Source organism: Diospyros lotus, chromosome 10 (assembly GCF_014633365.1).
Source record: "Diospyros lotus cultivar Yz01 chromosome 10, ASM1463336v1, whole genome shotgun sequence".
Taxonomy (NCBI): domain Eukaryota; kingdom Viridiplantae; phylum Streptophyta; class Magnoliopsida; order Ericales; family Ebenaceae; genus Diospyros; species Diospyros lotus.
Genome location: NC_068347.1, coordinates 28,673,082 through 28,686,188, shown reverse-complemented (window position 1 = coordinate 28,686,188; position 13,107 = coordinate 28,673,082). Strand labels below are relative to the sequence as shown.

At 45.5% G+C, this 13,107-nt stretch overlaps 1 protein-coding gene across 2 annotated transcripts; it reads left to right on the top strand.

The window, feature by feature from the left end:
* Nucleotides 1-10,070: 10,070 nt before the first annotated feature.
* LOC127811800 (inactive protein RESTRICTED TEV MOVEMENT 1-like) lies at nt 10,071-12,970 on the top strand. Of its 2 annotated transcripts, none has more exons than XM_052351977.1 (3): nt 10,071-10,219; nt 10,920-11,146; nt 12,517-12,970. In XM_052351977.1, exons 2-3 carry the CDS (start codon nt 10,952-10,954, stop codon nt 12,811-12,813), a joined length of 492 nt encoding a protein of 163 aa, XP_052207937.1. In that variant the 5' UTR covers nt 10,071-10,219; nt 10,920-10,951; the 3' UTR covers nt 12,814-12,970. The 2 variants fall into 2 exon arrangements, with proteins under 2 accessions (XP_052207937.1, XP_052207938.1); XM_052351978.1 differs by lacking the exon at nt 10,071-10,219 and adding an exon at nt 10,243-10,436.
* Nucleotides 12,971-13,107: the final 137 nt, after the last annotated feature.

The following is a 13,107-nucleotide window of genomic DNA, read 5'->3' as shown; positions in this document are numbered from 1 at the left end:
AGATCGGACCAGCTGCAACAGGGGGAGGATATCAGGGCCAAACGGGTCAGGGTCCGTGAGAAGGAGCTGGCCGTGGAGGCCCTGCCAGGAGGGGTCTTTGTTGGTCCCCTCCTGGATTCCGTGCCCGATTTCCTGGGTCCGAACTCTAAGCCCCTTGACGACCCGAAGTTAAAGGGAATCCCCCTTTGTGATTTTGTCGCCCGTCACAGCCTGGTGGTAAGTAGGAATTCTTCGTACCTTGGTTTCTTAACCTACCCCTTTGGTTTTTTAATGAGCTAACATTTCTTCTTTTGCAGACTTCTCTTGCTGCCGTGAAGCTCCGAGCTCAGTACAAAGATTTTGAGGAGCAGCTTCAGTCGGTGAGCATGTCCCGTCAGGCCGAAATCGCGAAGCTTGAGGACGAGAAGAACGCCCAAAAGGCCGAAATAACGAAGCTCTCGGACGAGAAGAAAGATCTCCAGGTCGAGCTTCTTGCCACTCAAAAGGAGGTGGAGGGTTGCTTGACGCGTCTGAGGATGGAGATCCAGAAGAATAAAGATCTCGACGAGGAGCTTCGCAGATCGAAGAACATGTGGGAGCAAGCCAACTCCGGGCTCACCGGCGAGCTAAATGGAGCGAAGGCGGAGTTGCGGAGGGCTGAGGAGCGACTCAGATCAACCGAGGCCGAGCTTAGGGAGGCGAAGGAGGAGCGGACACGGGCGGATGATCGTGCCGTCCGATGCGAGGAGCTTGCCAAGAGGACCATTGACGATATAAGGGCGGAGGTCGGAGAGCGGATGGACGCGGCTCGTAGGGAGACCAGATCCGACACCTGCTCGGCATTTCTGTACACCCTTTGGGTGAACCATCCTGAGATGGATTTCTCCTTTTTCGGTGCGCAGGCTGTCGAGGAGGTGGCTCGGTATGCTGCCGAGGCCGCGGAAGATGCTGATGATGCCAATACCCTTGACTCGTTTTTGGTCGCAGCGCAAGCTCCTCAGGTCGGGGCCGAGCTATCCGGGGTCGCCGCGGCTCAGCCTGGTGAGACTGCCAAGGAGCCTCCTGTGGAGGTCGCCGAGGTTTCCCCAGCCGGGATTGTCGAGGTCGATCTCCAGCCGACCATACCCACTGAAGCTCGCCCTGTCGAGGTTGATTCTTCATCTCATAATAAAGAATTGGCATTTTGTGCACGTTGCCTCAGATTTCTTCGCGAATTCAAGTTATCTCTGATGACGATTCTTGAATCATGAAAGTAACTTCTTCACGGTATAACTTGAAATTTCTTCAACAAAGCCCCCGTATTTTTGAAAGGTCCACTGATAAGGAACTTTTGAGTATGTAACTTGATAATAAACTGTTCGAAAATAGGCCCAGGTAGATCCGGAGTTTTATCAGCTCGTAAACTAACGCTCTTTAACCAGCTCGTTGATGATAGTTGTAATAATCAGCGCGAACACTCATGCCTAGGCAATTTCCAGGAAACCCCGTTCGGCATGTTTTGACGAAATAACGAGAGCCTTCCCGAGATATATGTAAAGTCGGACGGCCTTGTGATCTTGTCTAACATGCGGTGGCTGAGAAGCTCGTTATAGGGCGTGTGCCTGATAGGTCGCGAATGCTTTATTTTTAGCCAAGTTAAGACGGACCTCAGCTGATAGGGTCCAATACGCAAAGTTTGCTAGGGTATGAGCTTATGCCATGGCCTCGGCCGGCATGTTGAGGCTTTAATAAGTTTTCAATAAATTGGGAGCGAACACTCAGGTAGGTCGCAGACCATGGCTTTAAGCCAAGATAGGAGGACCCCAGCTAGTGAAAGCGCAGCCTGTAGCACCAAGTTATATGTTCAGGCGGGTCATAGAGTGACCCCAGCTAACACACCATGGCTTGTTATTTCGTTTGACTTGTACGGCCGGGATATGTGTCCAGGTAGGTCGGGTTACGTCCTCAGCTAACACCCAGTGGCTTCTACAAGTTTTATTTGAACTGAGAGGGAACACCCAGGTAGGTCGCAGACCATGGCTTTAAGCCAAGATAAAAGGACCTCGGCTAGCGAACCCAAGCTCGGGGTTACTTGTGGAAGTGGTTGCTCAGTAGGTTCCGAACCATGACATAAAGTCAAGATGACTGGTTCTCAGCTCGCAAACCACGACCTGATGGAGGGACCGAGGTAAATGCTCGGTTAAGCCGTTGACCGTAGCGTCGTGGCTAGGTTATTTAGGCATCAGCTCGCAAACCATGGCTTCTCGACCCCTCGTTACGGGGGCATTCAATCGAATACCAATAAGAATAAAGTGTAATGAAAGTTCATAAATTCTGACCAGAATCATGAAAGTCATTCGTAATGAAAAAGACGGAGCATAGGCAAGAACGATTACATTTATCTGAAGTAAGGACGAAGATGTTCTGCGTTCCAAGCTCGTGGGAGAGGGAGACCGTCCATGTTTGCCAGATGGTATGCTCCGTTATTCAAATTTTCTTTGATGATAAATGGACCTTCCCAGTTAGGCCCTAAGGTGCCATCGCTTGCCGCCCGTGCTCCTGGTAGTACTAGGCGTAGTACCGGATCTCCGACGTTGTAACGTCGGATTCGGACCTTCCTGTTATAGTATCGTGCCACTCTTTGTTGATAAATTGCGATCCTCACGCGAGCTACATCTCTTGATTCCTCGAGCAGGTCCAGATTAGCCGCCAGTAGCTCGTTATTGCGATCTGAGCTGAAGGTGGCCCTTCGGTGGCTGGCCACTTTATTCTCAGCGGGGATCATAGCCTCCGACCCATACGCCATTGAGAATGGGGTTTCTCCAGTGCTGCTTCGGGCTGTTGTTCGATAGGTCCATAGCACTGTTTGCAGTTCATCCACCCAGGCCCCCTTTCTAGCCTCAAGCTTTGTCTTCAGGGTCTGCTTGATTATTTTGTTGACTGCTTCGACCTGCCCATTGGCCTGGGGGTGATCAACGGCGGTGAAACTCTTTTGAATCCCCATTGACTCGCAGAATTGGATGAATTGCTCGCTGGTAAATTGGGTTCCGTTGTCCGTTACTATTTGCTGTGGCACTCCAAATCTGCAGATTATGTTATCCCATGTAAAAGCTTGTGTCTTCGCACTGGTGATCTGTGCGAGCTCTTTGGCCTCTGCCCATTTGGTGAAGTAGTCAACTGCCACTATGGCATGTTTGCATCCTCCGCGAGCCGTGGGCAGCGGCCCGATTAGATCCATGCCCCAAATGGCAAAGGGCCAAGGGCTGCTCATCTGCTGCAGGTAGGCCGGCGGAGCTCGCGGAACCTTGGCGAACCTTTGGCACTTCTCGCATTTCTTGACCGTCTCTATGGCATCTTGCTTCACGGTGGGCCAATAAAACCCTTGTCGGAGGGCCTTTTGTGCCAGAGAGAGTGCCCCTGCATGATTACCGCAGTGGCCTGCATGAATTTCTTCTAGCACAGACTGGCAATCGGTGCCGTCAATGCACCTCAGGAGTGGGGCTGAGAATCCCCTCTTGTACAGTCTTTCATCGTAGATGCAATATCGGGCGGCTTGAGCTCGCAGGCGACGTGCTTCCAGCTTGTCTTCCGGTAGTTTCCCGTCTTGCAGATATTCCAAGATGGGGGTCATCCATGAGTTTTGGGGCACCGTGATCAGTAGCGTTTCATCTCGTTGTTCTGTGCTCGGGGTGGCCAAAAAATCGACAGGTATGTCCCCCAAGAATTCTGCGTCCCGGGCAGTTGCTAGGCGAGCCAGAGCGTCCGCATGAGAGTTCTGGGAACGGGGGATTTGATGCATTTCATATTTTTCGAAAGTGGCTAAAAGTTCGCGTGCCTTCTGTAAGTATGCTGCCATCTTCGTGTCTCTGGCCTGGTATTCTCCCCGCACCTGGTTGACAACTAGTTGAGAGTCGCTGAAGATCTCCAAGAATTCAGCTCGTATTTCCTTTGCCAGGCGGAGTCCTGCTAGTAAGGCTTCATACTCGGATTCATTATTGGTGGCTAAAAAACCGAACCTCAGGGCGCAGAGGATTTTGTGACCTTCGGGGCTTATTAGCATAAGCCCGGCTCCCGCTCCTTGTTCGTTCGATGATCCATCGACGTATAGTTCCCAGGACGGTCCTTTCAGGTTTTCCGGCTCTTCGTCAATTGGCCCAGTAAACTCGGCAATGAAGTCTGCCAACGCTTGACCCTTTATCGCCGTCCTTGGTTTGTACTTTATGTCGAACTGAGCGAGCTCAATAGACCATTTTAGTAAACGACCTGAGGTATCCGGTTTTTGGAGGATTTGTTTCAATGGGTATTTGGTCAGGACTTCGATCTCATGAGCTTGAAAATAGGGTCGCAGCTTCCTCGACGCCACTATTAGACAGTAAGCTAATTTTTCGATTGGTGCGTACCTTGTTTCTGCATCGATTAGGCTTTTGGAGACGTAATAAATGGGGTGCTGCACCCCTTCTTCCCCCCGAACGAGGGCCGCGCTGAGAGCCTGTTGGGATACTCCTAAGTACAAGGTCAACCTCTCTCCCTCCTTAGGTTTGGCGAGCAGCGGGGCCCGTCCCATGTACTCCTTTAGTTGTTGGAATGCGAACTCGCATTCTTCTGTCCATCTGAAGTCTTTCTCCTTTTTTAGAAGCTCGAAGAAAGGGGCACACTTGTCAGTTGCCTTTGAAATGAAACGGCTCAGAGCCGCGACCTGACCATTGAGGCTTTGCACCTCCTTCTTTCTTATAGGCGACCTCATGTCGAGCAGAGCCTTAATTTTGTCTGGGTTGGCTTCAATGCCTCTGTTGTTTACCATAAACCCAAGAAATTTTCCAGAGGCTACACCGAAGGCGCACTTGAGCGGGTTGAGCTTCATCTGATATTTCCTGAGGACTCCAAACGTTTCTCTTAGATCGGAAACGTGGTCCGTCACTTGCTCGGATTTTACCAGCATGTCGTCAACGTATACTTCCATGGTTTTTCCGATCAGTGTTTCGAACATCGTATTGACCAGCCTCTGGTAGGTCGCGCCAGCATTCTTCAATCCAAAGGGCATGACCTTGTAACAATAGAGCCCCCGGTCGGTTATGAACGAGGTGTGCTCTTGGTCCGTTGGGTTCATGGGGATTTGGTTGTAGCCTGAATAGGCATCCATGAAACTGAGGAGGCGGTGACCAGCCGTTGCATCTACGAGTTGATCGATTCTGGGGAGGGGAAAGCTGTCTTTAGGACAGGCCTTGTTCAGGTCGGTGAAGTCGATGCAGGTCCTCCACTTCCCGTTTTTCTTTTTTACTAGGACCGGGTTGGCCACCCAGACCGGATAGTGGGCTTCCTTGATGAAATTATTCGCCAAGAGTTTGTCCACTTCTTCTTTAAGAGCGGTATAACGCTCCGGAGTCATTGGCCTCCTCTTCTGGCGTACTGGCCTGTAGCCTGGATCTACGTTGAGCCTGTGTGACATGACTTCTGGGGCGATTCCCACCATATCTTCGTGGTTCCATGCGAATACATCAAGGTTAGCTTTAAGGAAATCTGTAAGTTGGGATTTTACCTCGGGGGCTAGACTCTTGCCTAGCTTGAGGTGCCTTTCCTCGTCTGCCTCGCCGACTGAGATATCTTCGAGCTCTTCCATGGGACCGGTGGGCTTTTCGCAGTCGACCTCGCGTGGATCCAGGTCCTCCCATCGGCCGGTCGATCGCGGGCCGACTTTTGCGATGATATTTACTTTCTTTCCCTTTGCTCCCATTTTCAGGGCGTCCTCATAGCAACGTCTTGCGAGGTGCTGCTCGCCTCGTACACACCCTACACCGTCAGGGGTCGGGAATTTCACCGTAAGCGACCTGGTTGAGGTCACTAGATCCAGGTCGTTCATCGCCGGCCTTCCGAGTACGACGTTGTATGCTGAGGGGCAGTCAATTATGAGGAATTCTGCCAAAGTAGTGGCCTGGCGGTTCGCATCCCCGATGGTAAGGGGAAGGCTGATCCGACCGACGGGAATCACTGCGTCTCCCGTGAAACCATAGAGTGGCTCTGGGGACGAAGCCAACTGTTCCGGTCCCAAACCCATCTGATCGAAGCATGCTCTGTACATTACATTTACCGAGCTGCCCGTGTCCACCATTATCCTCCGCACTTCGGAGTTGCCGACCTGGGCTCGTATAACGAGTGCGTCGTTGTGCGGCCAATGGACGTCTCTGGCGTCTTCTTCCGAGAAAAACATCTTCTCCGGGATTGGGTTACCCCTAGGCCGCTTCGCGGGAACCGGCTGTTCGCCCGATCTCGCTAGCAAGACATGGTTGGCCTCTCGTATGTATTTGTCGCGGGATTTGTGGGAGGAACCAGCGAGGTGGGGCCCGCCATGGATCGTGTAGATGGTTCGTACAGCCGGTGCTTGGTCGTCGTCGGTGGGAGGCTGCTGCTGTACCGGCGGCTGGCTTGGTTGATTAGTCGGCCGCACCACGTAATCTTTCAAGCGACCTCTTCTTATCAGATCTTCGATGGCGTCCCTTAGGGCCCAGCATTCCGAGGTGTTGTGACCCGCCTCGTTGTGGTATGCGCAAAATTTTTCTTTGTTTCGGAATTTGTTTGGGGTTCTTAACGGGTTGGGCTTCCCGAATTCCTCTTTGTTCCTTTCGATGGCGAAGATCCTTTCTTGGGGGTCTGACAGGGCACAGTAGCTGTCAAAGCGCTGTGATCTATGAGGTCGCTCATCTCCCTCTGCCTTCCGAGCTCGCTTGAACACTTCATTGCTCGAGCGCTCCCCCCGAGCTTCTCTTCCGGCGTCTCCGTTGTGCCTTTTCTTACTCTGGCTGGAGCCCCCAACTTCTTCTCTCGACCCGACGGGCTTCTTCGTCCCGAAGGCGTCTTCCCATCGGATTTCCTTGGAAGCTCGTTCATAGAATTCCCCCAGGTCTTTGACCGGGGTTCGGTAGATGCTCTCGTAGAGCTTTCCGTCTTTTCGGAGGCCGGCGGAGATCGCCGTTAGGATACTTTCATCCGAGGGATCCTCGACGTTGCTCACCTCGCGCCTGAACCTGGCGATGTAATCCCTTAATGGTTCGTTTGCTTTCTGGAATACGGTGGCGAGGTGGCAAGGTGGCGCGAGCTGCCTCCTTAGAGCCCTGTATTGGTTAAGGAACCTCTGTTGGCACTCCTCCCAGCTGTTGATGCTACGAGGCGGAAGGCTTCTGAACCAAGCTCGGGGGATGTCTCCTAAGATTGCTGGGAAGGCGCGACATTTAGCCAGCGAGCTGGTTGTCTGTAGATCCATTTGCACGTTGTACGCATCCAGGTAATCATAGGGGTCGCTGTCCCCATTATATTGCGGCATGCTCGGGACCTTAAACCTCCGGGGCAGGGGTTCGAGCTCAATTTCTCTGGCGAACGGCGTCCTATCCCCACGGCCATTATTCTGGCTGCGGACTCCTTGTCGTTCCTCCAGCTGTCGCACCCTCTGATACAGCTCTTCCACAGTTGAGTCCGGTCCTACTGATTGCTGGGCTTGCGATCGCCTGCTTCTTTCTCGGACTGGGGAGCGGTGAATTGGGGACGGGTAGTTATCCCCGATATCTTCTTCCGCGGGTGGGTGTCTCTCCTCCCGCGGTTGGCGGACCCTGCGAGGCGACGCCGGTGGGTCGCGGACAGCCCGTGCTTGAGCTTGGGCCAGAATTCTGACCGCGTCAGCGAGTTGCATTACCGTATTCTCCAATGCTTCCTGGCGCTGTTGCCAGTCCCGGATCGTCCCTGTCCCGGTGATTTGGACAGTAGGCTGGACAGGGATCCGTGGTGGTATGCCGGGAGCGTCTCCGGCGGGCGGCGGCAAAGGAGTATCGGCTGTCGGGGCAATGGGTCCTCCATTTGGTGGTAAGTCTCGTGGTCGGTCGTGGTGATTTTCAGGCGGGTCGACCGCCGCCTCGGAACTTCTAGTATTCCTTCCTCTAGCCATGGCTATTGATCAGAGCGGCCCCTTCCTCTAGCGCCAAAATGTCGACGTTTGATTTCGGCCGACCGTGATTCGTTTTGGGCCGCGGTGAGTCAATCCAAAAAAATACCGAGAAGGAAGGAAGAAAACCCCCCCCTCCCCCAAAGTTCCAAGCGTGTACACCAGAATCTTTTACGTGGTTCGGCCAGAACGATGCCTAGTCCACGGCCGCCCTCTGATCATTCTCCCAGAGTGGCGGTATCTGATTATTCTTTTTTCTGTGTCCCTCCTCTTTGCCCCTCATGGCCCCCTTTATTTCCATTTTTCTTGAGGGACTTTTACAATCTAGATAATATATAAAAATACAGTGTTTGTATAATGGGGGACAAATAGTTCTTACCGCCTTCGCAAGACCGGGAGTGGGATCCTCATTACGAGGGGCATGGGCTGTTACAGATAAAGTGATCGGACCCTACCTCTGACTTCTCAGCAGCTTTGCCGCTCATGCGAGCTGGAGATTTTAGGCGAGCGACCTGGATGGCCCAGCGATCTGGAGGATATTTCAGGAGCTCGTTAGTCGATTGCTCCGAGCTCGTTGGGGGATTACCGGGAGCTCGCCATACGCTCGCTTTACGAGTTCCGGGTCTTTGATGGAGGCTGGACCTTCCTTGACGAGGTCGTCCGGGCCTTCTCGGCCTTGGGTGATTGGGCCGGTCTATCGGACCGAGTCTGGCCCATGCGGGGAGATGCGGGAAATACATATAACAGAAATCTTCTTAATAATTAAAAAATATGATATTTGATCTCCAAAATATAAACTTTAAGATATGCTATCTTAATTATTAAAAATTATTATTTTAATTTTTTATTGTGACTAAAAGTAAACAAAGTCATTATTGATATTACATAAGATTAACACACATAAAAAAAAATCATGTCAACTAGACACAATAGATTATTTTTAATATATAAATATAACATTTGAACTATCAATAATTAAAAAATTTGATATCTCGGTCTCTAATATAAAAATATATATAAATTGATAAAAATATACAAATTTAATAAAAAAAAACATAAAAAATTCATTTCATAAAAATAAAAATTTAATAAAAAGCTAAAATTATTTTTAAAAAACCTAAAATTTCCATAAAAAGACATAAAAATATTTTAAAATACATAAATTTCACAAAAAACCCTAAAAAATTATAAAAATATCTAAAAATAATTTAAAAAAACCTCAAGAGACTTAAAAATATTAAAAAAGACATAAAAATATTTTTAAAATACATAAATTTCATAAAAGATCTACAATTTTAATAAATAAGACCTAAAAAATAAAAATAAAAAACTTAAATTTCATAAAAGACCTAAAATATTTTAAAAAATACCTAAATTTCATAAAAAGGCCTAAAAATTTCATTAAAAAGACCTAAAAATAAAACATAATAAATGAAATTTAGGTTTTTTTATTATTTTTAGGACTTTTATGAAATTTAGGTATTTTATAAAAATTTTAGGTCCTTTTTGAATAGTTTAGGTCTTTTATGAAATTTAAGTCTTTTTGAAATTTTTAGGTATTTTTATGAAAATTTTAGGTATTTTTATTAAATTTAAGTATTTGTTTAATTATTTTTAGGTTTTTAATGAAATTTTCAGGTATTTTTATGAAATTTAGTATTTTTTTAAGAAATTTTAAGATCTTTTTTTATTAATTTTAGATTTTTTATAAAAAAAAATTAGGAATTTTTTAATATATTTTAGGTTTTTTAATAAAATTTATAGATTTTTAATGAAATTTAGTCTTTTTTTATATCAAGGACAAAAAATTAATTTGTTAATTATTGAGAGACTAAATGTTATACTTATATAATAAATAAAATTTAATGTGTTTCGCTAATTTAATATTTTTTTTTATATATAGAGTAGTATGTTACGTATAATAAATAATATTTTTGTTTGTTTTGAATCATTATAATAATTTTGAATAATTAAAATATTAAATTTTGATGTTTTATATTTAAAAAATAAATATTATATTTTTTAATTGTTGAAGAAATGCTGTATGTATTAAATATTTATTTTATAAACCTTATTTCCCTCGTTCAAAATTCCCAAACATGGCCTTGGAGAAAACAGTGCAATGCTTTCTTTACCATTAAGGTTCCAGACGCCTTTAAGCCACTTGGGGAGCGAGAGATTCATCAATCATCAATTGCTTAAGAGCGACGTAAAGGCGAAGACCACAGCATTGACCTTTTTGACTCCAAAGTCTCTCCATTCTATTAAGAGGCCACCATTTCTTGCTTCCGATCTCCTCATCTCTCTCAAAAATTCTCCAATTCTCGGAACAAGGTACTCATCCACTTCCCCTTTATTATTTTCTTACGAACCATAACCATAACTCTTATCTTGAGGTGCAGTTAATGGGTTGTTTCCTTTTCCTTGATTTCTAGGCAACAATATGTTTCTCTCCATTTTTATTTCCTCTGCTTTGATGTAAAGATACACGCACATATATAAATGTTAATGCGTACGCACAGTTGTTCTGTCATTTCAGACTGCAAGTGAGGTTTGAAGCACTCCTGCTTTTGTTTTTTTATTGGTTCAATCTTTAATGCATCTGTTTAGTGGCCGAAAAACTCGGCGAGAATCGTTAAACATGAAATGAGATATAATGCGTTATATGGAGAGAGGTGGCTGGAGTTCTAGAATTGGGATTATATGGATTGTGTTTCTTACTGGGTATGGTGGCTAAAAAATGTTGTGAATCTATGGATTCCGCGAACACAAATGAATGTTTCCGAAAGAAATCTTGTGCATTTTCACGAGGAAAGAATGGTTAGCTTTGTGAAGTAACCAAATTGGTTATGTCATTTGTATAAATTCTGATTGCAATTGATTTTTTTTTCTGTTAAATTGCTCGTATATTTATAAGATTACCTCAACAGTTACTCTTTACCAGTAATCCTCAACCTAAATATGTCACCGCTGCTTTCTTTCCCCCCCCCCCCCCCCCCCCTCTCTCTCTCTCTCTTTCTCTCGGTTTAAACAGAGTTTACAGAAGTTTTTGGAGGGTGAAAGATCATGATCAAGCTTCCTACCGTAAGTTCCACAAGTGGAGAAGCATGGGATCACAAGGGGAGAACAGAGCTTGTAGAGATTTTCATTTCGTATGATGATTATGCGATAAAATTCTTACAATTTCTTTATGCTGAGAATGGAAGCCTAGTTTTGTCTGAGCGCCCTGATGGTAGCTATCTCGGAAACAAATTCATCACAGTGAGTGTCCCAAACTTTGCACTAATGACTGCCGAAACCTTTTTATCAATTAAATTTTCTCTATCTTTATTAGCAAACAGTGTGGTTAATCTTGAAATAATTTTTTCTTTCCAGCAAGATGCCTCATAGACATAGCCAGCTTGTTGTAGAACTCCTGTTAGGAAGACATCTTTTCGAAATCCAATGAAGCCTTTTGCATCTTACTTACTAATTAAATTTTCAGTTCCATTAGGAATTGTTTATCCTGATTCTGTTTTATTTCGTTTTCTTCATGTTCATTTTGCTTGACAGCACGAATACTTGTATTCGTTTGGTTATTTCCAACATAATTTACTTGCTATCCATTTAATTGTCCTGTAAAAGTATAGATCATGTTTCTGACAGTCTGTACTTCAATAAGACTATTATAAATTTATTATGCTTGACTTGATGATGTAAAATATAACCAATAATAAATGATTACTGGCTTGGACCAATGGTGAGGCCTTTTCACGTTCAAGATTCAATCCCTATGATCCTCCTCTATTGGCACCTGGGATCACAATTGACAATCGCCCTAGGGCTAACTTGGGAGGACTCTTTGGCGCTCAAGTTAAGGGGAGTCTTGAGAGAATAATGTAGACTGATGACAAAGGTAATAAAAAAGAAGAAAAATAATATCAATAGAGAGAGGAGAATATGAATGTATGCGATGATGATAATTAATTACTGGGCCAATGTTTATGAACTCACAATGACAGAGTCCTCCTGGGAGTCCTTGGTCTCTGCATGGTCATCTATTTCTTTTGACGTAGATGTTGAATTGCCAAAACTCTTGTGGGGATGAGTTTTTTGTTTGAGATGGTGAATACTCCCTTGCTTTTTTGGGCCATTGCCTTTCCCTCGTCCCTTTGGATAGTGCCATATGGACAGGGCTTTGCGTGATGGTATGGCCTCCAAGATGGCTGTATGGGTGTAATTTAAGGTTGTTTGTGGGTCATGCTCGCATGCCACATAAATATAATTTCGTGATTACAACCGTATCAATAGTATTTAACGTATAAGGTCATAGCATTGAAATAAATTTGATATTTATTTGACCCGAATATTGACCGTTCATAGTGAGCATTTTTAGAAAAAGACCCATATGATATATACGATGAGGCGTTGAATTAGAATAAAAAACATTGTTAGTAATATGTAGATTTATCTTTTTTGTCTTGGTAATTGTAAATCTGTCTTTCAGGGTATGTGGCTTTGTTGGTGGAGACAGAGAATTTGTTATATCATAAAAAGAACTTCCATGAATTAGCTTTTCCTATCTTAATTATTAACTTGGTAACTCCCTATCATTTCTGAACTGTGTACTTGTTTCTGATGAACAAAACCAGGTTATGCTCCAATATCCAAACGAGTTTCTAACATCACTGAAGGGAACTTATGGCTATGATAGTTCTGGCTATAGGATATTGACTTCCATTGAGTTCGGTACCAACCTAGGCAATCATGGACCGTTTGGAGAGGCGAACGAGAATGACGAGTATTTTGATTTACAAATGGGCAACCACCGGCAATTTGGTGGATTTCACGGCACTACCAAGTTTGATATTCTGAGATCCATCGGGGTCTATGTCAAGCCAATCGCCTCGCTGAGCAACCTCAACTCGATCAACAAGTCCACGTCCTGAAATCTGCCCCTAAAGCCAAAGTCAAGAATATTAATTTAGACCTTTGATAACAGCACATCTACACTAGTTGGTGTGATTATTCCAATATAGTCTCGTTTGTTTATCTGCACTTAGTTATAGCTGGCTTCTTTTGTGTAATTATTGCCTTTGGTTTATTTACCTGAAGAGTCTTGTATGACATATAAATATAGCTTCTGCTTGGTGCCGCCAATGATACAGACATTTTAACACAAGTTTTGAGCATATGGTTTGGGCGGGGCGTGCCAGGCCCAGGCGATTCATTGCCACAACATG

Bases quoted from the DNA above. Each gene is read 5' to 3' on its own strand.
- LOC127811800 (XM_052351977.1), top strand. From the start codon at position 10,952: ATGATCAAGCTTCCTACCGTAAGTTCCACAAGTGGAGAAGCATGGGAT. The intron at 11,147-12,516 runs GTGAGTGTCCCA...GAACAAAACCAG, and splicing joins TCGGAAACAAATTCATCACA to GTTATGCTCCAATATCCAAA.